The 26,125-nt window shown below is 43.6% G+C and overlaps 1 protein-coding gene across 1 annotated transcript in view; it reads right to left on the bottom strand.

Annotated features, from left to right (window-relative positions):
- RSPO3 (R-spondin 3) overlaps positions 1-14,587 on the bottom strand; it is a 59,520-nt gene extending 44,933 nt beyond the window's left edge. Inside the window, exon 1 of the mRNA XM_052677915.1 lies at positions 14,017-14,587. Within this exon, the coding sequence (XP_052533875.1) occupies positions 14,017-14,113 (97 nt within the window). The 5' untranslated portion in view covers positions 14,114-14,587. The remainder of the gene's footprint in view (positions 1-14,016) is intronic.
- Positions 14,588-26,125: the final 11,538 nt, after the last annotated feature.

Here is a 26,125-nt window from a genome sequence, read left to right as displayed (position 1 = left end):
CAGACATTGCAATCAGAGGAATTTTAGATAATGAAAGTTATATATTCCACCAGAGAAGTGCTCATCTTTTCCCCTTTATCATGTGATAATAGTGCAAAGTCTGTTTCTGATGAAAGTAGGCTTAGGAGAGAGTTTGGAGTTGCGCATTTTCGTTAGTGATGCTTTGTTGTGTATTTTTGTTTGTTTTGAGGGGGCAGAAAACAGAAAGGCAAAAAAGTCCAAACTAGGACTTTGAGTACTTTTGCAGCCTGATACAGATCAGTTAAAACACATCAGTTCGGACACTTCCTTAGCATACTCTGCCCATTGCTGTCCTGAAGATTTGTGAGGAGGGTGCACACATTAGAGAATGCTGTCTCTGCACTGATTATTTATAATGATAACACACTGATGCTCAAATTACACTGTGTTCTGCCTGCTGCCTTCCATCTTGTCCTTCCCTACAAGTAACCCAGAGGTAAGGATGTTCACATGAATTTGTAAAGCGCCTATTGCTGCAAACAATAATAAGAGCTATCAATTAGGAGCAGTTACTTACACTTTGTTTAATCTCTAACGGATTCTTCTAAATATTTACAGTAGAAGAGTTGTCAGACCAAATGCTGGAAATTACTGGCATCTTCCCAGAATCCAGAAAGGAAAAAGAAAAGAAACCCACTCGTTGCACTCTTCTGCAGGGTTTTAGCAGTCAGGATCTGCCTTCTATAACATGGTGGTACCGAGCACCTCACAGTGTGGAAGGCACACACGGGCCTCAAGAACCAGAGCTGTTCATGTGAAGGAGGTGTGAAGGAGGAGCAGGAGTCCTGTGAAGCAAGGAGAGCATGTGGCCCCAGGGAAGGACCCATGTGGCAGACAAATGCTCGATGCATGGGGCCCTGACAGCAGGAGGAGGGGATGAAAGCTGTACCGCTTGCCCTGTCTCTGGTAGAACCTGAGGCAAGAGGCACTTGCGCAGCTTGTTATCTCTCTCTGTCACACAGTAGGTCACAGAAAACCTCAGAGAGTTGTTGTCTTACTTTGGAAAAAAAATCCATTAATTTTAAAATGAGAGCTTAGCCTGAATAAGGATCTGCGAATTTGTCCAGATCCAATAGTTTTCTGTAGTATTTGCCATTGTAAGGCCCTGCCCTGATTTTGAGATGTGTGTGTGTGTGTGTATGTGAATGTGTGTGTATGTGAATATGTGTGTGTATGAATGCAAGTGCGAGAGGGAGAGAAATCTCACTGCCTAAAACTGTTCTGCCAAAATAAACTTTGGAGCATTTTATAAATTAACTCTGCTCTGTGTGTTTATTTTTCTTGTGGAGATTCTAAAAAGAGACTGTTCAACTCATCTTATTAGGGGCAGCATACTTTTTTTAAAGAGAAAAATAAGTTCCTACTCTGCACTGGAAAGTATTTGCTATTTTCAGCTAAAAGTATTCTTTCCTTCTGACCTGGCATATTAGATAAGATTTATATTTCCGACCTGACATTAGGTAGTTAAGATTTATTCTTTTATATTAACTTTACTGAGCTTGCAAGCTATTCATTTACAGCACAGGGAATATATTTATGGCAGAAGCAAAGAAAGTTCACTACAAAGTAGTAAAATATGTTATTAGGAGTGTCCTGTAGACTGATGAAAATTGTGAGTACCCTTGCAGCTGGCTCCCTTCTGGCTCTTTTTTCCTTCTTTGTTATTTCAACTTTAAAATTTGAATTTGAAGTCAGTTTCAATGGTGAATAACTTAAAAGAGTCCAGATGATTCTAATATATCCACATATATATGTATGCATACGCTGCGTTTGAGAGGTGCAGGGAAAGGGATAACAAGTGACTGGAATTCTCTCCATGTTCTGTTGGCAATGACCCAGGCATAAGGAACATTGGACCTCACTCCCCTGCCAGTATAAATCAGGAGTAACTCTACTGAGGTATGAAACTGGTCTGTGAGTGAGAGCTGAATCAGATCTATAGCTCTCCTTTATCCAAAGGTGTGGGCCCAGGCAATCTGTTAATTTCCAATTTACTTAAAGAGGAGAACCGCAGACTGTGATGGAAATCTGGAAGCACTTCAAGCCTCTGTGGACAGAATACTGGAAAGTTAAAGGCCTCCTATTGAAATCAGTGATAAAACCTCCCATTAATTTCAATAAGAGCAGAATCAGGCCCTAAAAATGGCTGGAAGCCAAAGAACTGGATAGCTCATGCAGTAGGTAATAGGAGATTATGATTTTCACCAATAAATCACCGATACAAACCTGGCTGCACTTGGTTTAGACTCAAAATTGCTTTCATCTGATGTTTGTTTGAAACTGTCCATGTTGTAAAACCTTCAGGAAGAACTGGCAGACATGACAGCTGTCTCAGCAAGAGGCCGACGGCTGGATGGGGTGTGGTATCTCTTCCATTCCCACGTCATCAGAGGGAGTCCATCTTAACGAGAAGCAAGAAGCACTGGCCCGCCCATATGGAGAGCAGTGCTTGGGTTGTGTCACTAACCAGAGGTTTTCTGTTTCAGAAACTGTCAGACTAACTCTGTAAATTCACTTAGACTGAGTGTACTGGGGGAAGGGGTTACTGTTCTATAGCAAGCCAAGAGGAGGAGATATTTCCATCTGTAGACATTATTCAACTGCTGTCACAAGAGAGAATAGAGATGTGCAGAGCTTTGAGGAATTCAGTGTGTCGAAGAAAGGGCTTGGCATACAGAAAGTTAGGATGATCAGGCATTACGAAAGCTGGGAATTGCTCAAGGAGTGCAACATATTGCAGTTTGACTGTCAAACTCCACTGCCAATCCATTCTGCATCTGAGAAGGAGAATTTCCTGCTAAACTGAGACCAGTTATTCTGGTATCTGAGCACTCAGTAGCACACTCTGACAATGTTTTGGGGAAACATTTTTGAGAACATTAAGGGGAAGACCTCCCTTTCCCTTCCTCCAGATATTTTTGCAACTGGTAAACTTTTTCTGCTGGTCTCTGAAGGGTCCCTCCCTACTTCTTGGAGATCAGTAGACAAACTGGATGAATGTTTTGGTACTTGTGCTTGATCAAACAGTCCCAGCTATGCTTGATGTCAACTAGTACATTCACCACTTTCCAAACAGGACCTTTCACGCTTTTGCACTTAATAGCCCTCAGGGCTATGTATTTCATTAAAGCACACAAACTCTTCCAGCTCACTTATTATTTTTCTACCAGACTATGTTTGACAATTGCTCCACGAATTTGCATCTTTGTGTACACACAGAGATTCATAGCTTATTTTTACAATGTGGCTTTGTAAATCAAAGGAGTCATTCACTACTTTTTTTTTTTCCTCACCCAGAAATCCACTGCTAGCATCAATACCACCATACCATGGCTCAGTGGCATTTGTTCCCTTTTCACCATTTTTCCTCAAGACCCTGTGCTCAGAACCACAAGATGCAATAAACTGTGGCTTTACATTAAAAGGGAATGGTGAGAGGGAGACTTGCTCATAGTTACTAACTGGGCATGAGAGAATGTTCCCTCTCTTTTAGCTATCCACTGTCCATGCTGGCCTGGCATGGTGGATGTTTTCATTCTGCGAATTACTTCAGTGACTACTTTGAGAAATAGTAACCAAATTCATAGATATAGTAAGAGAAGGAAGTGGGAAGCCTGGCAATTGTAGCTGAGGAGATAACAGAGTAGGAGAAAACTCATGAGTGCTGAACAAAGTGAAAAAATACAGTATGGAGAAAACAGTGAAAGGATTCCTCCCACACTTCTAAATGGCAAATTGCAGCTGTACGTTGACAAAAGAGGGTGGAGAAGCCTCATGACCTCTACCAGCACCTCATGAAGAAAAGTACAGATTGCATTGCTGCTCCTTTCCTCGCTGAGTGAGAACAAAAATCCCCCACCATCATGGTTTTGGGATTTTTTTTTTTTCAATAGCCTATATAAATATCTAAGCTGTAGTCTGACAATATCCAAATTTTATGTTGGTAGTGCTCCTCGATCTGTTTGCTTCCTGACAATAGTTGCAACTATTGCAACTATTCTCTAGTTGCAACTAGAAACAGAATCAATCCCGTAATCTTTATGGGATGTTTATTCTGCTTAAACCAACTCCCAATAAAAACAAGGCCAAGACCCTAACTGAAAACCTGCCATGTGACTTATGATCATCACACTTCTCTCATAAATGACACAAAAAGTACTACTCCCTGCTGTTCCCTCAGCACTTACACAGACACATATACTCACGGACATCCCCAAATAATGTTAGCAACAGTGCTGTTCAGTTGCTATGTAGAACACAAAGACCCTTCTCCAGCACTACCCATCTCACCTGCCCACAGCTCACCTCAACATTGTTTTTCCCCTCACTGGCTAAAATTCCCAACCAGCTCATAGATGCCTTACAAAAAGCCAGATAGCTTTCACCTATATACCACCAAAGAAGGAAGGCTCCGTTTAAATTCCTGGTGTAGTTTTATGCTAAACAAAAAGAGGCTCCCATACCAAACTTCCAAACCAATTATTTTTGTTCTAGTTGAGTGTTTGATTTAAAAGATTTTGTTTTCTGTGACCAAACAGACCATAAAAAGAGTAGAAGACAAGTTTTCAGATGCATCAAAAGGATTTTAAAACTACACCTTTTGTGCTTGGGGTGACTGACCCTTTTATTTTATTTTAAAATAATTTCAAAGTAAAAATACTTTAAGAATGTGTTAAGAAGACCTTTAATTCTTGCTTGTGTCTACATGAGTTTGTATGCATATAGGTAGATTAAAATATGAATGTACAGCTACGAAGAGAAGAAGAGTTGGCTAAATGTACGAGCATGTATAAATAGTTTCAATCAAAATAATGGATTTTGCTAACATTTTGCAAACAGTTTTAAACACCATCCCTACTTTATCTGATAAGTATATAGTTGGTTTTTTTCTTTCTTATTTTTTTTCTTTTTTTCTTTTTTTCTTTTTTTTTTTTTTTTTTTTTTTTTTTTTTTGACATTTCTGTTGAATGCTATGTGTGCTAATGGTCGAAAAGATCTTTTTAGCAGATCATAGGCAAACAGTGTGTTAAGGGTTTTTCCAGCTCAAGGATGACAGCTGTAGGTCTGTGTGATTCCAGGGAATAAAATGCATAAAATAGAGAACTGGGAGCCAGAAAGCATGAGATGGAAGATTCTTCTGAATAAGCTCTCTTATATGTAATACTGCAATTTTTTGTGGCTGATCTATTTTGGATAAGATGTGTCAAAGCTCTCTGCATTCCCCAGATAAAAAACTGAGGCCCTTTTTGATGCTCACAACAGTAGTCGCAGGTAGTTGGAGAACAAGGAGGAAAGGGTCAACCAAGTAGTTCCATAAATAAATAACTGATTTTCAACATGTTATGCAAGGTTTCAGAGAGGATTATGGATTGACTTTTGTAATGCTCAGTGGTCTTTTAGTGGTAGTAATGATTTGTATGCTACTTTTTTTACATAATCAATAAAGCTGGACAATGCAAGAGAATACAATTCATTTGATTAATCTATTTTATCTGGACTCAGCTGTAATTTACAATGAGGAAGAAGTGGACTTTCCTGTTAGCTGGAAAGTATTACTTCAGAAGGAGGAGAACAGCAGCCTGTTCTCATCTTGGTCAGGTACAATTCTCATTTCCTTTTGTGCAGAGCCAGATCCCAGCAAATAGGAATAAGACCCACAACCCAGGCTTCTAACCTCTGTGAAAATTGTTCATCAGCATCCAGACATAGCACATAGAAACATTGCAAAGGAAAGCCTATGTGAAATCTGTTCCATAATTTTCACGTTAGGGGAGCTTTAAGACCTTTAGGGGACCTTTAAGAGACCACATAACTTTAACATACTTTACCATTTGTTATGCTATTTCTCAAAATATATTTAATTCAGAGATACAAATGTAACAGCTTACTTGTCCTGGGACATCTGAAAGAAGATGTATTTTTTAGAGTACAATTAACATCTAAGTGAGTTACTGAGAAGAAAGTTCGTGGTATCCATTTGTGGAAGAAAATCAACATTCTCAAATCATACCAATTTTGTATGTTGTTGGCAGAAATAAATGATATCAAAAGAGAAATGGAAATACTTTTGTCCGCTATCTTTCCAGGGGAATTTGTTTTTATATTTAATTTGTTTCTCAGAATAACTTTGGTCTTAGAAAATAACATGTAACCTCCGCAGTTATATGGATGTCCTCTTGCTGATAGTAACATACACCTGAATCCTACTGATAAATTCTTACACCACTGAAGCTTTCCCTCAGTGGATGTATTAAATAGCACTTTTAAGATGTTTTAGCCCTAAAAGCTGGGCGTTGGGCATAAAAATGCTTGTCCAGGGTGCAGCACAAGTTACAAAGTTCTGTGCTCTCATGCAAAATTCCAGGTTCAGTTTTAATACACACTCAACTCTGAAACTCATTAACTGTTCAATTCTTCATAAAGAAGAAGCCTAATCCACAAATGCGTTATCTCATTTTGGACCAGAAAATTGAACATCTTTGCAAATTACCATGTTGTGTAATTTGTTTACCTTTCCTGCTTTTACAGTTCTGTCTTTTATATTTTATGACATCTGCGGACGCTATGCCCACTGCAAGAAGGTCTTATCTGAGTGGATTATTTTTAATTCTGTGTTTTACTAAAACTTTCTGTAATCTTCGGATTTGCTAAATACATGCACTTAACATTCTCTGACTCCCTTGTTAAATAAATATCTCTTGGTCCCACTTGGTTTATTTTGAGGGAATAATTCTTCATTCATCTGTGTAACAGACAGCAAAATTAAAAAAGTAACCTCTTATTCTGCAGCAAAGAAAAATTGTAGTGAAATTAACTATGAACATTCTAGGAAAAAAAGGTTGTGAAACACTTGCCCACACTGATATTTGTAATCTTCATGAACAAGCGATCAAATAATGCAGGGCAAGTGTGTGTGGGAGGCAAGCTCTGAAGAAACTGGCTGTTTTCCTCTCTGACCATTTGAGCTGTTATGAATAAAAAATGTTGTTGCTAAAGGAACCTGTAATAAATCCTGTTGGGAGTATTACATGTGCTGATAACACACATAAACTCTGTAAACATATTAAAGTGTCAGGTTTTAGTAGCTCTGGTTCATGTGGATGTTTGTAAATGTTAGCAAGAAACGCAATGGAAATCTCCTTTCACCAGCTGGTTGCTCCTGCATTTGTAGTTCACAGAAGAACCTCCTCCCCTTCCCTCCTCCAAGGAATATCATTCCTTGCTTCACATGAAAGACGAGGGAATCACATTAAAAGCCTACCTCTGCTGTAACTTCCCACCAAAACACTATCACTGCTCTGGTGAGTTATTTGGAGAGAAGCAGGGCAGAGGAGCTGGTGATTAGTAAGGGATTTATGCTGTCCTGAGTATCACTGCTTTGAGCAGCAATGCCCTCAGTCAGTGCTTTGGTGTCAATAGTGCTAGCAGCTCCGAGCGAGGCATCCAAGTTACCTTCCAGTGCATGGAAAGCATAGGGGGCTCCAAAAGGGGGGAACAGAAATGACCACACTGAGCAAGGAATTCTTAGCTGGGGCCAGAAACTGTATCATATCTTGGCTATCTTTGGTGTTTGTTGCCCTGGCGCTGGTATCCAGACCTGTAAGACTACGTGCGTGCCTATGTTCTTTAACAGTGTGAAGGAGGCCTCTCTCTTTGAAACAAAGGAAGGTGCAGCCTTATTACCCTTAATGTATCCAAAATCTTAGCTGCAAAAATATTCACCTGGAGTTAGAAAATGACATTATGTCACATGTCTTTAGCTCAAGTTGATCTGCCCAAATAAACTGACTCTTATTTGCAGGTCATCTCAGGTGGTTTGGCTGCAGCCAGCAGCACAAAAAAGGAAAGGGTCAGTGGGCTGCTTACAGGGACAACCATATTTCTGTGTACAGAAGCAGTCGCCAGCAAGATGATTGAGACCCTTGTTATCTTTGGAAGAAATCTGTTTCATTGTTTTTATTATTCGGTATTATTTATTTATTACTTTTTTTACCCATGGTTTCTTTAAGAGAAAATGTCAGAAGGGCACTGAGCTCAAAAGTCTCCCATGCCAGGTGAATGCTCAGTCTGGGCAACCTAACATCTCACATAGAAACAACAAACCACCTGAGAACTGTCCACTTTAGGGCTGAGGTGGCAATTCAGCAGGGCTTTGAAAGTAAGGAACTCAGATGTTCCAATCCTGCACCAGACATACCTTAGGCATCTGTGCCCCACTCTTGGATCTGAGCCCTGCTGTTTCTACCCTAGCACCTTGCAGGAAGCCACAGAATTCATACATCATTGCCATTCCAACACCCATCAGTGAGTTCCTGTTTTATTTTACAGCACCCTAAAATCTGCTTTACCCTGCAGAAAACATCCAACATCTGAAATCCCACATCTCGAACCTTTCATGTTTCAATGGAAAACGTGTCAGGATATGAAGCTGACACACAACAAGAAACCTGAAAGAATTATGTCTGTATCAAGACGCTACTATAGCTCCATGTAGAACGTGTGGTTCAGGGTTTTACTTTTGCTTAACAGTATCACCACAAGCATCCGTTAAGTTCTTCCCCGTTAATGCCTTTGCTGTGGGGAGCAAAATACTGCACTATGTGAGGAGCACAGTGCCACTCCAGCCAGAGGTCAGGGCCCCCCTGGCTCCAACCCCTGCAGCTAGTCCTTGTGTGAGTAAGTTTTGCGGCTCCTTTTCTTGAGTGGGAGCTGTTTGTAATGATGCGAGTGAATAGTTTAAAGTGAACACTTTAAAGTGCATGATCTAGAGCTCGTAAGCTAGAAATCAAAACACAAGGATGTTTATTCAACAACTATTCTATAGCCACAGCGCAGTTGTACTTTTTGTTCTTTAAGTAGCGTTGCTCATTTCAACTGCTAACAACAAAAATATGGCCAAAGCAATTGCTAATAAATCCCATTGGATTTCATTATGATAAAGTGTCCAGTAAGTCATTGTTCTGCCATTGTCAGAAGCCCAGTTATTCAATTATTTATAAAAAAAAAAAAAAAAAGTAGTAGATCTTCTTTTTTTGAGGGCCAGAGCATGTTTTGCATGAACAAATACTTACTGCTGCATTGTTTGTGGTAATAGCAGACAGATTTTTGTTTAAAAACATGTATGGTTTCAGCTGCTTTTTCTCATCTGATATGATTACTTTGTTCTGAATTATTTTGGTAAAAAAAATTGGCAAAGCATTTTTGAATTGTTCAGAATCCAAAATTAGAAATGAGACAAAAATATTATTCCTTATTAGTTTTACATCTCTTTCACCAGACTTTCGCAACTTTTAAATTAATTTCAAGAGCAAATGGGACAATTTATTGTAGGGGAAAAAGGTTCTCAGGAACCCCCATGGTTTTAATGGAGAGTTTTCCCATTAGTCACTGCCTATAAATGATTGAATATGAAGCGATAGGCAGCTTATTAGTGTTAGTGGGTAAGAGCCATAGTCCAGACAGCATGCTTGCTTTATTAACTGGAAGGCAAAATGAACGGACTAAGCAACAGATAATGACTAAATCCCATTTCTAAGTTCTAGCTCAATTTCTGCTATTAGAATTTCCATTGTCTCCAGAAAAAGAAAAGACTAAAAACAAAAAAGCTGAACAAGAAGGAATGTACTAGGGATTTGCAAAGGCTTCATACACTGAAAACAAGCTTAAAAGAAAAACATCATCTCAGCATTTGCTGCACTGGCTTCAATTGGCTCAGTAAGTGAAAGTAGTAAAATAGCTGTCGTTTCCATATGCTTAGGAAAGAAGTTGCCTCCCAGTCAGATGATATGTCAGAGTTGTAAAAGGCACAGGGCATTGTTTTTTTTTCCTATGTAGGTATCTTACATATTTGGATAATGATATTTTGCAAGTATTCCGGCACAGGAATCCTTCAAAAGTCAAAATCTTTCCTGGGATCCTTTGAAAAGAGCCCTCTGCAGCTCAGGAAAGTCCACGGAACTTTCTCCACTGAAAACTATGGAGGCAGGTTCAAGCTCTAAAGTCATCACATTAATAATAGCAATGTTTTGTTCTGTCTGCGAAGAGAAGTATGACTTCTTATATATCTGCTGGTACACTGTCAATGGCTTTAAGAAGTGGCGGCATTACGTGTATTTACAGTTCAGCAGAACTTTTAAATAGATTAAGAAATGCCTTCAGAAGCTGGATAGAAAAGAAATGAAAATTGTCACCATTTCAGATGTCAGGTATGAAATAGGAACTGATCTGTAGTGTTCCTTACTCTCACACGCCGACGCTCTTGGGATACGCGCCGCTCCACCAGCAGCTGGTATGTTTCAAGCCCGGGTCTACACGCACGCACAGCTATAAAAAAAACAACCCAAGCAAGCTACCCTATAATTCTTCTAATGCTTTCAGTAAGGGGTAGAACTTTTTCCCTATTTGATTATTTAAGATATCACTGCTATGAAATCTGTTCGCAGTTTATGAAAGTACAATGAGACTGTTCTATGGCTGCTTTTGCTTCTTATGACTGTCATAAGAATTTCACAGTATTTCGAAACAAACGGGCTCATCCACAAACACAAAATATAGTTTCACTACAAAAAAAAAAAGACGCACTTGTCACAGCAAAGTATTTACGCTGACTATTCAAAGATGCAACCATCACCAAAAAAAAAATGCATTAGCCGGACATAAATACTCTGAAAGAGAGCTAACAGTGAACAGTTTAATCTCACCCAAGGTCAGATTCAGCTCATTGATGGCTACTGCTCAGCTAAGTTCTGCCCTCCGTTACTGCACTCAGATATTAAATGATTTCTTTAAAAAAAAATCAGTAATAACCCCTATATTATGTTTAGAATGTACTGTATCGCTATGCGTGCCGTGCTGACCCCAAGCATACATACAAGTGCTAGAAATATGCATATTGATGGTGAACTGCTAAAAAAAATTACTTCCCAAAACACAATGTTATTTTAACTAGTAATGTAATTTCTCCTTTTTCTCTTGGGACAAAGGCAGGAGGCCATGCCAACACTGGCCACCATGAGCCAACAGCAGTGCGCATCGTGGCAGCTCTGCACCCAAACTGCAGCTCCATAAGTCACGCTGACAGCTGTACCCCCAGATGTAGGACAGATACGAGCGCAGGACTTTCTATCTGTCTGCTGTCACTTTGCTTACTCTGATGATACCCAAATTTAGCCCTTGGCGTGTTCACAGTCCATGGGGTCACAGCAAACGCTCTGGAGGTCACTGGCAGAGCCACATCAAACACTGCTCCATTTCCGGCAGTTAAAAGGTCAATGAGAAAGGTGCACAACTGTCGGTGCTGAGTGTGGAGGGCCGATGGTGGTCTGCAGAGCCAAAACACTTCGGAACTGTGGACTTAATCCTACTTCTTTTCTAAGAAAACTACTCACTGGCAGATACACAGAATTTCCTACAAGGTGGTATGTTAGTCTCTACTTGCTGCTTATTAATCTCTCTTGTAGGACCCCAACAAGCGACTCAATTTGTTAATCTTAAGTGCTCTTATCAGAACGAACACACACATCTCTTGGCTAATGGCATGTTTGCTTTTGAACTTTTATTGATTGCGTCTGCCGCATCTATTTATGGACGCAACCCCTGTCCGCACCCCACTGTTGACTTCGGATGAGATCCACCTCTACTTCTACTCCTCCAGCAGCACATTTACAATTTGTAGAGAGACAGAAATTTTGGATATTCCAACTTGTAACTTCAATGAGAGTTTGGTCCACAGGTACAAAATAAGTAATGCCTCAGCACCAGGCCCTTCTGATGGGGGAAATTAAAAAAGAAGTTTCAATTTACACGAGCTGAGCTTGGTGCTGCATACTGCAAATTAGTCACTTTAGGCTTTGTTATTCTTTTCTCTTAAAAAGTGGTGGTATTAATACACAGGATAGGGCCTCGGATATTTAACAAAGTGAAGTAACAGAAGTTCACCGGTTCATGGCTTGATGAAAATAGTTTAAACTGCATTTGAAGTACATAGGTGGGGTGGAAAATTGGAAGCACTTCCCAAGCAATGGGTCTGGGACTTACGTTTAAAGGAGACTGACTGGGGAAAAGAGACAAGAGATCCAGAGAAAGTCTTCATGTAATAGACACATCAGACAGGTGTCTTTTCTACCACTTCTGTCACTTTTTCAAGTGGCAGCATCCACTAACAAAGATCCGCAGATATTTACAGCTGAAATAATCTGTGCAAATAGTGTCCCAAGCCTCTTTTATAAGAGCTTCCATAAACACTCACGCTCTAATTCTCGCTTCACACCCAATAAGCAGCAGTGATACCTCAGTATGTTTTACAGCCATCCTGATCTAAGGACCTCAACCAGACCTCAACCACATCCCGGTGAGACATTCTGATGCATATGGCCCTTCACTTACAAAGCCAAGGGCCAGCTTTCCATCTCTAGCTGCAATTCTTTCCATCAATTGCTCACCAGTGAGTTCAGCTTAACTCTTGTCTTTTAAACAGAAAACTTCGAGCAAGTTCTCAGTACCTTCTCCACGTTGCCCCATCCAGGTGTTTTGGTTTGTTTTTTGTTTGTTTGTTTGTTTGTTTGTTATTTTCAGCCAACACCTCCAGTTCTAGCTCCCTAAAATCACGCAGCTCAACGAGTGGGGCTAAGACTCAGGTAGGACTGCACGAGCAGAGCCGAGCCGAGCCGAGCACCTGCCGCCGGCTGCCCGCCGCGGCTCAGGACAGCAGAGGTCGCCGCTGGCCCGGCTCTGGGTCCGGCACGGCGCGGCTCGCACAAGGTGCTCCTGGGGCTGCCCCCCGCTGCGAGGCCCCGACGGCGGAGAACGGTGCGTGGAACGACCACGGGGAGGGTGCAAGGGGTACGACTCCAGTGTCCCTCGGCCGAGCTCCTTCGGGAAGCCCCTGGAGCAGAGGGGCCGCGGCTGCCAGGGCTTAAGGGAGCAAGCGGTTAGCGCGTGAGACCGCGGAGCCGTCCCGTGCCAAAGGCAATATCCGATCCCCGAGCGCTCGCTGCACCGCAGCGGGGAAGGGGTGCTGCGGCCCCCATCCGCTTCGGGGCACGCCGGGTGAATCGGACCCTGTGTGCAGAGCGGACAAAAAAGCCTTTCAAACGCTACTCATGCCGGGGAGGGGAGGGGAGCAAAAAATAATAACATCAGCCCCCGCGTCCTCTCCCTGAGGAAGTAATTCGATGTACTCCTCGCTGAATAAACGCAAGCTACCGCGTATTTCCCCGCTGTCCGCAGCTGTCAGGGGAAGGGGACATAAGAGCGGTAGGTGTGCAAAAAGTGCCTCCCCTACGCGATCGGCCGCGGTCGCTGCCCTCGGGGGTCGGAGAGGAGCACGGTGAGGCGCGGCGGCGCTCGGAGCCCAGCGTGGGGCGAACCGTGCCGGAGCTTAGCTCCGTTCGCTTCAGCTCCGAGTCCCCCACCTCCGGAAGCTGCAGCCGTACATCTTGAGGGCTGCTCCCTCACGGCTGCCTGCGGCGTGCATCGGAGCGGCCCGGTCGAGAGGGAAGGATGCATTCAGCCCACTCGGAATCACCCGGAGAGCGAGGCAGAGCTGCTGCCCCGGGGGCTGCCAGGGCGGCCACACCGCGGGGGACTCCGCTCGCTATGAGGCGGCGATCAGTCCCGGCGGGTCCCAGCTCTGCCCTCTGCGGCCTCCTCCGATCACCGCAATGTGATCGAGGGGGGACGAAGGCTCTCGGGACATCGCGGCAAAAAGTTACCTGCACAGTGTTCTCTCATTGGGAAGCGCTAAGAAAATAAGGTTCCCCTTTAGCAGACGGAGAGGATCACGCGCAACTCATCCCGGAGCCGGCGCTGCTCATCCCAGTGAGGAGACATAGAAAATAGGAAAGAACCGAACCTCGCTCCGTCCCATCCGAACTCCGCGGAACGCGCGCAGGTCCGCTCAGCGCGGGGCTCGGGAACACCGCGGCAGCTCCCGGGCAGGTGGGCGGCACGGCGCGGGGAGCGGGGACGGCAAAGCAGAAAGCCCTTCGCACTTACTTCTTCCCTGTCGCCGTACCCTGGAGGCGTGCTGGCTGCCAATGTATTCCATAAAGTTCAAAGCGATAAAAAACCAAGAAATCAGTCGCAATTGCATAGTAACCCTTTGAGAGTTCCGCTTCTCCTTTCCGTTCGTTTTTTTTTTTTTTCCTTTCCTTTCGAAAAAAAACCGAGGCGGCGCGGGATGACCACAGCGGCACAGATACCTGCGCCGATGTCCAAAGCCAGGCTTGGCTGAGCTGGTGGCCTTTTTTTTTTTTTTTTTCCTTTTTTATTTTTTCTTTTGCTTTTTGCGCTTTTTTCCCCCGTTTCTTTCCGTTTTCTTTTTCTTTTTTTTTTTTTTTCCCTCCTCTTTTATTTATTTATTAATTTTCCTCGCCCCTCTGCTCTTCCTATACCACTTCAGCGCCGCCCGTCCCGCTGCTACCTGCGGCGGACCTCAGAGGGCACTCAGCAGCCGAGAGGAGCCGTGCAGCCGCCGCCGGGGTCCATGCCGGCAGCATGGTGGGGGGGTGCCGGTGGGCGTGCGGCAGAGCGGCCGTGCGTGCGGCGGGCGGGCGAGGTGCCGACAAGGCCGGGCGGGCCGACGGCGGTGCGAGAGGAGTGTGCGAGGGCGGGAGCGCCGGGGGGGCAGGAGGAGGACCCAGCCCCGCCGCCGCTCCGGAGCAACCGCGGGGCGCAGGTGGGCCGGGCCCCCCCGCCCGTCGACGGGCAGCCCCCGCCGAGCCGCGTGCGGCAGCCGCTCCGGAGCGGGGCCCCGGGGGAGCGGCCCCGGGGCGGGGCGGGACGAGGCGGGACGAGGCGAGCCCGCGGCGCCCGGCACGGCATGGGGAGCTCCCTTGGGGCGTCCTCCTCCGGCAACGGGGCCGGGAGGGGGGCGCGGAGCCCGCTGTCGTACTGCCTCCCTCGGCGGGGTGGGCCGGGACCGGGCTGCTCTCGCCTCTCCTCCGCCGTCGTCCTTCCCGGGATCCCGTGCCCTACGAGTTGCCTCCCTCGCTGGGGCCGGGTAGATGCGCCGTGCCTTTTTGTAGTGCGGAGCACATAGTGCGGCACCCCTTTGGCAATTGTCCTCCCGCATCCCTGCTCTAAATGGAGATGGATGAGGAGGCGGGAGTGGGGTCTGAAACCTTCTGCAGCCTGACTGGAGTGAGGGCTTCTGCCTAGATGCTCCTCTGCCATTTGCCCCTGTGCGGGGCAGACCGGGACAGCCCCTCCGGCAGGACACAAGGCACTGCAGAGCAGCGGTCCCGCCGGGGCCGGTAGTGGGGGCGCGGGGCCGGGCCGAGTCGCTGTGTCCCGGGGCGTCCGCAGCCGCCGCCGGGATCCCGTCAGAGAGCACAGCGGGGGCACAGCCGCTGTTGGACGGAGGGGTATCGCGTTTCCTCTCTGCGGCAGGGACCGCTGTTCTGGGGGAAGGGGGAGGTTGCAAAGAAGGGCGTGAGGCTGATGCAGGGGAAAAGTGTCGACTTCGCCGAATCCTTTCTCGCTCCGCTCCTTATCTCCGCGGCTATCGCCGGGAGTAAAGAGGGCGGCGGATAAAGCGGCGCCGATGGCATCGGAAGCCCCGAGCGCTGCGAGCACTGGCTGCTGCGTAACTCCGTTCCTCGGTCTCTCCCCTCGCTGCCCCGCCAGGAGCTGTGAAATATCCGTATCATAAAATGTAGGGGATTTAAAGGGCGGTGGGAAGGACCCTTTGAAAAGGGCTCTAGGAAAAGTCTTTCTAATCCAGGATAATTGAGCCGGATGGGGTGGGATTGCCGGAGAGGCATAACATAAAAGTAACGCGCCGAGCGAGCAGAGGGGCTGCGCGGGCACGGGGAGAGCGCGTTCTCCTCGGGTTGGGTTCGGGTTTGTTGGAGATTGAGCCCTCCCGCGTGCCGGTGCGCATGGGGACAGTTCTGATATTAGTGAAATGTGTGGAAGGAGCTCGTTCCAGAGCAATGCTCTGGAGTGCAGTGCCGTGTTTATGTCCCTCATCCCGAGAAGATATCGGTGGCAAAGTTCAGGCCGACATCAGCCCGGCCGAGCGGGGCCGCACAGCTGCGGGGCGGTGGGACCGGGAGCGGGGCAGGGACAGCCGCAGCGCCGGGACAGGGACCGGTGAGTCGGAGCGGCTCCTGGGAGGCTCCGTGAGCCCTCCAAGGGCTTGGGTCTGTGGAACGGGTAAAAGAAGCTGATGATCCTCATCGGTTGTGGAACTCAAGAGATTTCTTAGCCCTCAGTTTGACCGAACTGCATTTAGTTCATTGAATCTGTGACTGTAAGATCAGCCCGGAGCTGTTTTTAAACTGAAGCTGATAAATAAATAAATAAATAAATAAATAAATAAAGCCTATTCGTCAAAGCATGGTGTATGGTGTTTCGCTGCTGCAGCTCTTGCCCAGGGGATGCTTGCTTACAGCGGCACTCTGGTCACAGAAGTAGCCATGTGAACAGGACAGCTGAATACTACCCCCTTTGTTGTTCTTCTCTAGACTGGAAATAGTTTGTGTAAGTGAACAAAAGGGTCATTGCCTTCCCAACTTGGGAAGCACAGTAGAGAATTAAAGGCCATGGATTACTTCTGAGACATAATTTGGAAATGAAATTCAGTATCAGACATGAGATCCTTATTTTTCAGGTGCTCCTCATGTTGTGCATCGGACAGATGAGACTTCTGCTGTTGAGGCATCTGTGAAAGCAACGCCTTTCCAAGTGGGGAGGGCTGGGTGGCTGCAGCACTCACCCTGAACAGAACTTGCATAATCCTACGCATTACTGTTTGTTAATCACTAACAATATTCTTGGCACTGCTCAGGACCCCAAATCGTGACAGTCTTTGCCCCACATTTTTTTCCTGTATGAACTAAGAGGGGAGCATGCATTAGGCAAGACGTGCAGAGGCACACATGTAGAAGCAATAACCCAAATCACACATATATACACATATATATGTGTAAGTGTGTGTGTGTGTGTGTCTGGGTTACTGCTCTTTTCCAACTTCCAAATCTGACAGTTGTTCCATTTCTGTGTAATGTTTCCTAACACAACCCATTTGTTCTTCAGTCAACTTCAGTTTGGGAGGTTAATCTTCTGTAAAATCGCGAGCATTCTCAAAAGCTGTTAATATCACAAACAGAGGATTATAATTGTGTAGTCTAAATAAACCAAAAGAAGGGAGCGATGAGAAATGCTTCACTCACGGTAGGTTAAAACTGTGAGAAAGTGCGTGCTTTTTAAAAGTAAACTAGCTCCTGACGTTCCAATCCCAGTATTTTTAATAATGTCTTTATGCTTTAAATATTTAAAAGACATAATGGCATAACATTAATAAAATGCACAATAGGGAACAATCCTACATTGGCAGAGAACAACTGGATGACCTAATTGATTTTTCCCATCTCTGACTTGTGCAATGACTTCTGTCATTGTAATGAAATCTCAGTGTAATCAAAGCCTGCAGGATCAGACCCTAAATTAGCATGTCGGTCTGGACGATCCCTCTGCCCAAGCCAGCTCCAAAGCCCGCTGCCGTCAGCTTGACCCCTCGTGAGTCCAAGAGAGGTTTGGATCTGGTCTTCAGGATAGCTCTGGAAGGAAGCTGAATTGTTTTATTATATGGAGGGGAAAAAAAGAGTATTTGTGGGAAAAATGCATGGGTGGATTCCGCGGTACAAACCTTCCAGATGCAGCTCAGTTAAGAAAGTCCAACAGGAAGGCGTCAAAATGAAATGGAGAACTTTTTGGCACAGAGAAAGCTGTAGCAGTTAATGCGAGGATGTTCAAAACCTTGCTAACTCATTGTTTCTCTCAGTTCATCTGTCAGATGGCCATCTCTTGGACTTGCCATCAGATTGTAAAGCCTTTGGGATTGAGACCAACTTTTTGTTCTGTCTCTGCAGAATCTGTGCCTAGAGCAACAGTGATTTACTAGTAAAAAGCTCAGCATTGCCATGGAAGTCTCAGTGTAGTTTGGGTGTAAATAGCCTGGAATGGGGGTGATTAACACGAATACTTTTGTGATCTATGCTAAGTTTAAAAGAATGCTTTCAGTCTAGACAGGGGTAGCACCAGAATCACTACACACTGTTATAAATTCATGCATCACTTTACACAAGTTTACTTTTGTGTGGTGATAGCCCACGAGGTAAAGCTGTGACTGAGTAAAACTGGAGGATGTGAGTAACCAACAACGAAAGTTTCACGGGGCTTTCTGACACATTCATTTGTCTGGCTGTTGAATTCTCTGTGATCCCAGTATTTGGGAGAACGACTTACAGCACCCAAATTATAAGCCTGGGTGTTTTCTCACTGTGGTTGTGCTCCCAGTGAATTTGTTTGGTGGTTATGATCCCCTAAACAAATCCCACTGACTCACTGGAATGACTTGCTCATTCCCACTTCCTGGGTGGTGCTGACCCAACGATTAGCAGTAGCACATTGGACTGGGGAAATAGCTGTCTGAAAAAAAATGTGAAATCCTGAGGGGATTAAAAAAAAAGTTTTTTTTTTTAAAAAAAAAGTTTTAAAAAAATTTCACTTCATCGCATTTGGTTTCCTAATCTAGTGCAGCATGAAGAGCAAGGAGTAACGAGCCTGACATGTAAAGTAGACACTAAAGGACAGGAAGGTCTCAAAAGTGTTGATTTAGCAAGGACACTACTGATGAAATTATTGATGTAGAATCCTTCGGGAATGCAGGGAGTAGAGAAATCTGTTTCTTCATCTGAGTACTCACTCTGTAGTATGGGTGATGTGCACATTGCCCTGCATGTGCACAAGTCAACGGGCAGGCATGAGGAAAGACAATGGTGCATGGCATGGAGTTTCTGTGCTGCTGTTACAGCTGTCCTCAGCAGCCTCCTCCACTTGCTAAGAAGTCTTGATGCAGTTCAGCTCCGGTGACCTGAAGAATATTCCTCTGTGCTAAGATTGCATATTCCCATGGACAGCCTTTCTGTCTGCCTCAGGCCCAGACACAGATAGTTCCTCATCCCAGTTCTATCACAGGAAAAGCTCAGAAACACACCAACAAAACTACTCTATCTTCTAAATTTTCATTTAAAAAACATTTTCATTTTCATTTAAAAAACAGAATATTCACCCAGGAGGAAGGGGATAGGTTCTGTAGCTGTGGGTTTCTCAAATCTAAGACTTGCTGGACCAGAGAGAGAACACGAGAGTTGAGGCTCCACCCTCATACTTCAAAGAGGATGAGCAGATCAAAACTCTTGTCATTAATTATCTGTTATCACAATATTGACAGTGTTACAATCTTTTCTCTTTTGAAAAAAGAATAAAGCCTGCTTATTTCTTGGAATGGAAGACCACCAGAGGTTCCTTTAGTCAATTCAGTGAAGTTATGTGTAGTGGATTTGTCACATATTGATGTCTTCTACAGTGTAGCAATAGCTAGGGGGTTGCCTGATGGTAGTAAGTGGCTTCTGGTGGCTTCAGTCTTAAAGGTGTAAGGCAGTTTTATATTAAGCCTTTGGTCCCAGTGTTGTCAGATGCTATTGGCACTGCCTTTGTACTAATACCAGCACTTCTGCACCTTGCATAGAGCTGGTTTGGGGAGCTAAATTACAAGAAAGCTGTACTGCAGGAAAAGCACAGGATAGGGTGGAGAGGAACAGGAATATCTACAACCTCTCTGGGCTGCTTGTTCCAGCACCTCACCATTCTCTCAGTGAAAAATTTCCCCCGACATCTAAGCTAAGTCTCCCCTCTTTTAGTTTAAACAGTTTCCCTTTACTAACTTACAAAGAACTTATTGCACGGTGCTTGTTCAGAGGTTGGACTGGCAGCCAGGTCTGGCTCCTCAGAGCATTTATGCTTTGCTTTGCTTGGGTTTGGCCCTCAAACTGCTCTCCCAGAAGCTCTGCCCGTCTTGGTTCCAGGTCTCCACAGGGCTGAATCCCGAGAGCATTCACCCCAAAGAGGGAAGAATGTGGCGTGCTTCCAGGCTGAGCTGCTGCTGCTGCTGCTGATTCTTAGATCACAGCTTTCTGTAGAGTTATCAAAGTCCTTGTTTGGATCTGGATTCTTGTACCAACCTGCTTTAACGTGCTTGCAGTTACACATAGCAATAACATGTAGTACATAGCAGGGAAGTTTATCTGCTCCTTATGTGATAGCATCCCATCAACCTCTCTTCTAAAAGTGAAATAAAATCTCCAATTGCTTGGTTTGATAGTTATTCATCTTTAATAATTAACTATTTGAGAGTATTTAAGTATCCACAGATTCATTAAATGGCGTCTGGAGTTGAGTTTTATACCAGGACTTCTAAAATTTTGTTAAGAAATTGTGCCTTTCTGGCTAAAGTGTTATATATAATGCAGGGATTGGAGTAGTTTTTTATTCTCTCTCTTTACCGACACCCAGTAGCTTCTAGAAGTGTGACCGCCCGGATGTTTAACCGTAAGGGTATAAAGAGCACCTGTATAAGGATTTTAAGAACTAGAAAGCTAATTTTGTAAAAAGGAGTCAAGCAGGGCATATGGTAGATAACAGTCCCCTTTCACATTCTAACACAGGATTGAGATTTCTTAACAAAGGCAATAGAGTTGCAAAACAGCATGACTTAGTTGCAGTTAGTAATTAATGAGGTGCTAAAAGTGCATAAACAGAGGATCCCAGACAGAGAATGCATGACTCAAGAGGATAAGAAACCCCCATCCTTTCAAACAACAGTGTCATTTAAATAAACAAGAGGCGAGTCCCCCGCTCCGGTGTGGTGGGAAGGATGCGGCCATCACGGAGCCCTCCGCCGCCGCAGCAGCATGCGGAATGCCTGCCCCCAGGAACCGGGTGTGCTGTCCTCCGGATGAAGGCAGAGCCTTCAGGTGCGAAACATTTGTTTCATCCGCTACTGGAGGGGAGAGAGGGAAGGAAATAAAACACGGGCTCATCGCTGCTGCTGTTTTTCCAGTGGGATGTTAGTCAATTATAATCAAACGACGGTGGTTGCCCTTAAGGCTGTTACCAGCTAAATAGCAAGCAGGATGCAGTCTACCTGGCAGGCCTTTTTTTTTTTTTTTTTTTTTTTTTTTTTCCCCTCATAAAATAAATCATTTCTGTGTTTGTAGATGAGGTATAAGCCCCTTTGGTTTATACTTTTTCATTTTTTCCTTCTTGCATTTTAATAAGCTTGGGAGATTTTGTGTCATTCTGTACAGCAGTTCAGGATTATTATTATTTTAAACAAAACCAATTCCAGTTTGAGTATTATATGAAAATAGCTAAGGTTTATAAAGTGTTTGTCCCAGAATGTTTACTTTCTTTCCAACAAAACATTTATAAATAGATTGAGAGAAATGTGGCAAAGCACCAAAGCCATCCACTAGAATATTTCATAAGAAACTATAATGTGAAAGGGGAATAAAGGAGCACTTTTGGAAGTGATGTTTGTTAGTGAATTCCTTTTTGTGTAGGGGGATATGATGCAATATGTCATGTTGACCCTTTGGAGTCTATGGTGTACTGATCCAAATTTATTCCTGAAGGGACTGCAGTGCAGTACGCGAGCTGTAGTGATTGAGTTTATTTATTCATTTCTACAGCTGAAAAGATGCTGCTTGCTTTGTTTGGTTGTTTTCCTTTGTGTTTTTGCAAAACTAGCAACTGAGAATTCATCACAGGCTGAGAAGTTAGTGAAAAATATATTTAATGTGTTTTCAAATCAGGCAGCTGCAGTATATTTAAGCATTTATTTCCTTTAGGTATTTTTGCATCTTAGTGTCTGGCAAAGAAGAAAAATCATTCCTGTCCTTTATTCTCTCTTCTTTGTTACATATGAAACTTACAGAATGTATTAGATATTCTGTTTTCATTAGACATACAAACACTTTGGAAAGACTATATGTGGTTTCTTGAAATTGAGTGTTTTATTTTACGTGCTACCTTTTCTTCTTCTGAACATCTGACTACTACTTAATCCTTTGCAGCTCCCTCAGAGTGAGCAGCAGTGGAGTTGGCAGAGGATATAAATGCATGGCCATGCAATTTTGGATTTTGTGTTATGGACAACGGAGATGAGAGTGTTCAGCTGAAGCAGTTGCATAGACCTCAGTAGCTACAATGATACTGTTAATTTTGAATGAGCTGATCTTCCTTCTAGGAAAAATAGACCCTTGGGATATGCAGATGTTGCAGTATTGCAGTATTGAGTTTGTTTGAAACTGCAGCTCAGGAGATTCTTGACCCCAAGGGTCAAAGTGAAGAAGATCTTGTCCTACTACAGTTCCCTGTAGATATGGGTCCAGTATGGTGGACCTAAGCAGGACAGACCAAAGGTTGACAAAGATGGACAAGACTTGATCTCCAGTCCTGGAAATGTCAACATACACTACTACAGCTGTTTCAGTACTTACTAAAAATGAAGGTCTTCCTTGGTTTTCTGTCAGTGACGTACACTGCTCTGAGCTGTGCAGGGCCCAGCTTCAATGGCACCAGGAGAGTGCTCTGCCACAAAGAAGCACAAAGGGATTGCACTTAGAAAGGAATACATTTCTTCAGGACTGCCGGGAGGCAGTTTCTGTAACCAAAAAAAGAAACCTCCTCTATCAAGCTTTTCCTTAAAATTACTCTAGAGGGAGTCAAATCTAAAAGTTTATTTATCTTTAAAGTATTTCAAATACAGTTCCCTCTTTCAAGATGTTCATTTTGCTTCCTATTTATTTATTTTAGGCCCGACTTTTAATACGGCATTTTTGTTTGAATGTGTTTGTGTGTTTTCAGATCAGATACATGCTAATAGTACTTAAGAGGCATTACTCAGAGCAATGTGTCATTGTCACATCAATAAATAGCCCTTGAAACCAGCAAATACCAGCTTAGCTTTGAAGGAAACTTAGCACTAAGAAACAAAAGAAAAAAAAGTATAATAATTCACATCCCAAAGAAATGGAGATATTGCTTGTATTGAAGATCATTTTCTACAGTGCTTTGTATGACCTCAGTATCTGGTGACACGCTATGTCTGTTGTATGACAACTCTGCATTTGAAATGTACCTTTGAATTGGATGTAGCATCCCATCAGCTACACACTACTAACTTATTTATTATCTGAATATCCTACCTACTATCCTTGCATTGCAAGGATCACTGAACTCTTTTTAAGAATTAAACATATACTGAGATAGACAAGAGGGAATACTGTTCTACCTCAAAAATTATTCTGAGGGACAGGGCAGAGCTACCTCTCCTTAACCTCACTTTGCATACATAACCAGTGCAGCAGCAGACTGGAAACTTTTCTGCTCTTATTAAGCTTCCACTGTTCACAGCTGCTGAATGTCTACTGGCTTTCTGACATCAGCAGAAAATAAGCGTTTGTCAGACAGCCTATGAACTCAGAAGAGAGAGAGCAATACTCACAAGGTTCCCATCTAGGGATTCCTCCACAATCGTTGAAGGAATTACACCCACTGTCTCACAGAAAAGACTATCTGGTGTCTGGCAACCCAGAAACTCTACAAATTCCCTGAGATCTAAACACGAAGCAGAGATAATGAGTGGGAGGCCAGAGCTAGCAGTTGAATTTCAACCTGGTTTTACTCATCAATGAACACAGCCCGGTTTGTGCTGAGACTTGTGCTTTCAGAGCATCTGCATTTTTTTGATGGGGGAAGTGGGGAGGATGTGGGGGCAGTAGTTAGCAGTGGACAGAACTGATCTGATCACATATCTGCATATGAACTTGTCACTTAGACTGCCTTTGCAGTCATCGGAAAGACAGGGATTTCTATAACTGATTAATTTGTCTTAGGATAGATGTCTGAAAGAGCTGAGCTGAGCCCTAAGACATGTAGGTGTCTGAAATTAGCTGAAATAGTTTATCTTCTGTGTTGCTGCATATGAAGGAGAGCACAGAAGGAAGCTCAGTCCACTGGTACAGCATGCGAAATAGCATCTTAGTTGACTGATATTTCTGATTTACAAAATGATTCTTTTTACCTTTGTTTCTCATAGGCCTGAGGCATTTTGAAGAAGCCCCTAGAAGCACTACTCACTCTCCATAATCTGCCTCAGCTTGCTGGGTGATGGGAACACATCTGTTCTGTGGAAAGTCTGTGTTTGTGTCTCTCTTTGTCATCACAATTGCTACTGACCTGGCAGAGAGAAATTGAACAGGACATCTTACCTGATAAGCTCATCTATGTTGGTGTAGGATTTTGCAGCTTGATCTTCTGCAGTTTACCATCGATACTCTCCTGGGTGCTGAGCTCCAGAGCAGAGCTCTGTGCAGCCAGGTCAGGTTGCTTTTGCTGTCTGTGATCAGCCCCAGGGGTGGATAACCAGCAAGCCTATTACTGCAGGCTGGGAGATCCCTCTTCCTCTGTGACTATCTCCTTTCTGGAAAATTCCCACTTGATTTGGGAAAGAGAAAGCCATTGATCAGAAATCACTGGCTATGGTAGGGGAGAGTCATATTTTTTTTGAAGCATTCTTTTTTGAAGCCAGGTGGGACATGAGTTTGACTTCCAGCCCTCTACGCCCTCAGAAAGTGCTATGGTCAAGCCTAACACAACACAATGCAGTCCAATGATTTCTATCTAGGCATGGCTGGAAATTTTCCAGTCTTTCCTGATTGTCTAAACTAAACTAAACTAAATAACAAATAAATTAATAAATAAATGAGATTGCAATGAGAAACTTCATCTTCAATTCATCCCCTTTTCTTACAAAGATACTATATTGAAAAAAATATGTTCAGATTTCTGAGCAACATTTTTCCTCGTGCATTTTCTAACCATAACAAGTTTCCCTGAGGAAAAATGCAGGCCATAGGACTGGTGGATCAGCTATAGCTGTGTTTTTCGAAGAAATCAGCTGGACGAAAAGGAAACCAGGGTTAATATGAAACATTGCCCTACACCTTACTCTGGCACAAAGAATGTATTTTCCTTTTCTGACTCTCTCTTGCTTTTTCTTGCTTTTTATCTTTCTCCCATCCTTTTTTTTTTTCTTTCTTTTTTTAATTACTTGAGATGAATCAGATTTTCCAAAGTTCATGAAGAGAAAGTTCATCTCTCAGTGTCACATCTATCTGCAGCAATCAACTGCTCTCTGTCACAAAGCCCAGCACCTATAGAACTTTCTAAAAGTATACTTCACTTAAATTAGAAGGAAGGCTACTATCTTTGCATCTAAACTTTTATAACTGGATAGAATATTAAAAATTCTTCATTTTCAAATAACTCTATATGCATTAGTTTGTTAGTCTTCATAGTAACCTTGAGAAACTCTTTTACTGTTATCATTGTGTTTATGAAGAAAGCTAAGATAGAGTTGATCTGTTCACAATTTCCCTTGCAAGCTGTCCATCAGAAAAATTTGCATTGTACTACTGATGCTGGGAGATCTGGGTGGGCAAGCCAACAGCAACCACTAGCAAGGACTGCCAGCACAGCAGCCTGCCCTGGGCTACAATTAGACAATATTATCATTGAATTAGCTGTGGTCACTTGCATCAGTGCTACAGTTGTTCCTACCTACCGGTGGAACTACAGCAGTGGGAACATTCTGTGGATCAAAGTCAGTAGAGATGTAGCAAAACAGATTTGTCCACAATCAAGCCTATTAGCTGTTGCAACATAACTATTGTGTAAGTACTATCATTAAGTTTAGCTGGAATTATGAACTCTTAACTTGGGATGTTCTACAAGTCATAGCTAGGTTGTGGAGAGGTAAAAACAGTAGTGCCAGTAATTCAATTCAAATATATTTTCCTGGTTTTATTTATTTTATCTTTTCTTCCCAAAGAGATTGTTGATCTTGAAAGCAAATGCATCGCTCCTGGAGGAGAGTGTTGCAAGCATTTTTACGTGGCAATGAGGTCTGCCTCCCACACTGCCTCTGAGAGGGAAAAGAGCGGAGAGCATGTGCCAAAATTGAGAATATTGGTCAGTTCCTGAAGGACACTGAGTAGCATTAGCCACACAAGGTGGTACCTAACCACAGAAATGCATGGCTGCCATCAGAAGTACGGTGGCCCAGATTTATGCTCTCAGGTGATACAGTCTGCAGAGTCTTTCAGTTGTCTGCCTCAGGACAAAAATATCCACAGATATGTAAAACTATTTAGAGATAGCTAATTAACTTGAAATTTATAACTGTTCTTCA

The sequence above is a fragment of the Tympanuchus pallidicinctus genome, unplaced genomic scaffold (genome assembly GCF_026119805.1).
Source record: "Tympanuchus pallidicinctus isolate F22 unplaced genomic scaffold, pur_lepc_1.0 scaffold1, whole genome shotgun sequence".
Classification (NCBI taxonomy): Eukaryota; Metazoa; Chordata; class Aves; order Galliformes; family Phasianidae; genus Tympanuchus; species Tympanuchus pallidicinctus.
The sequence above is the reverse complement of the archived record's forward strand: the minus strand, read 5'-3'. Positions and strand labels throughout refer to the sequence as shown.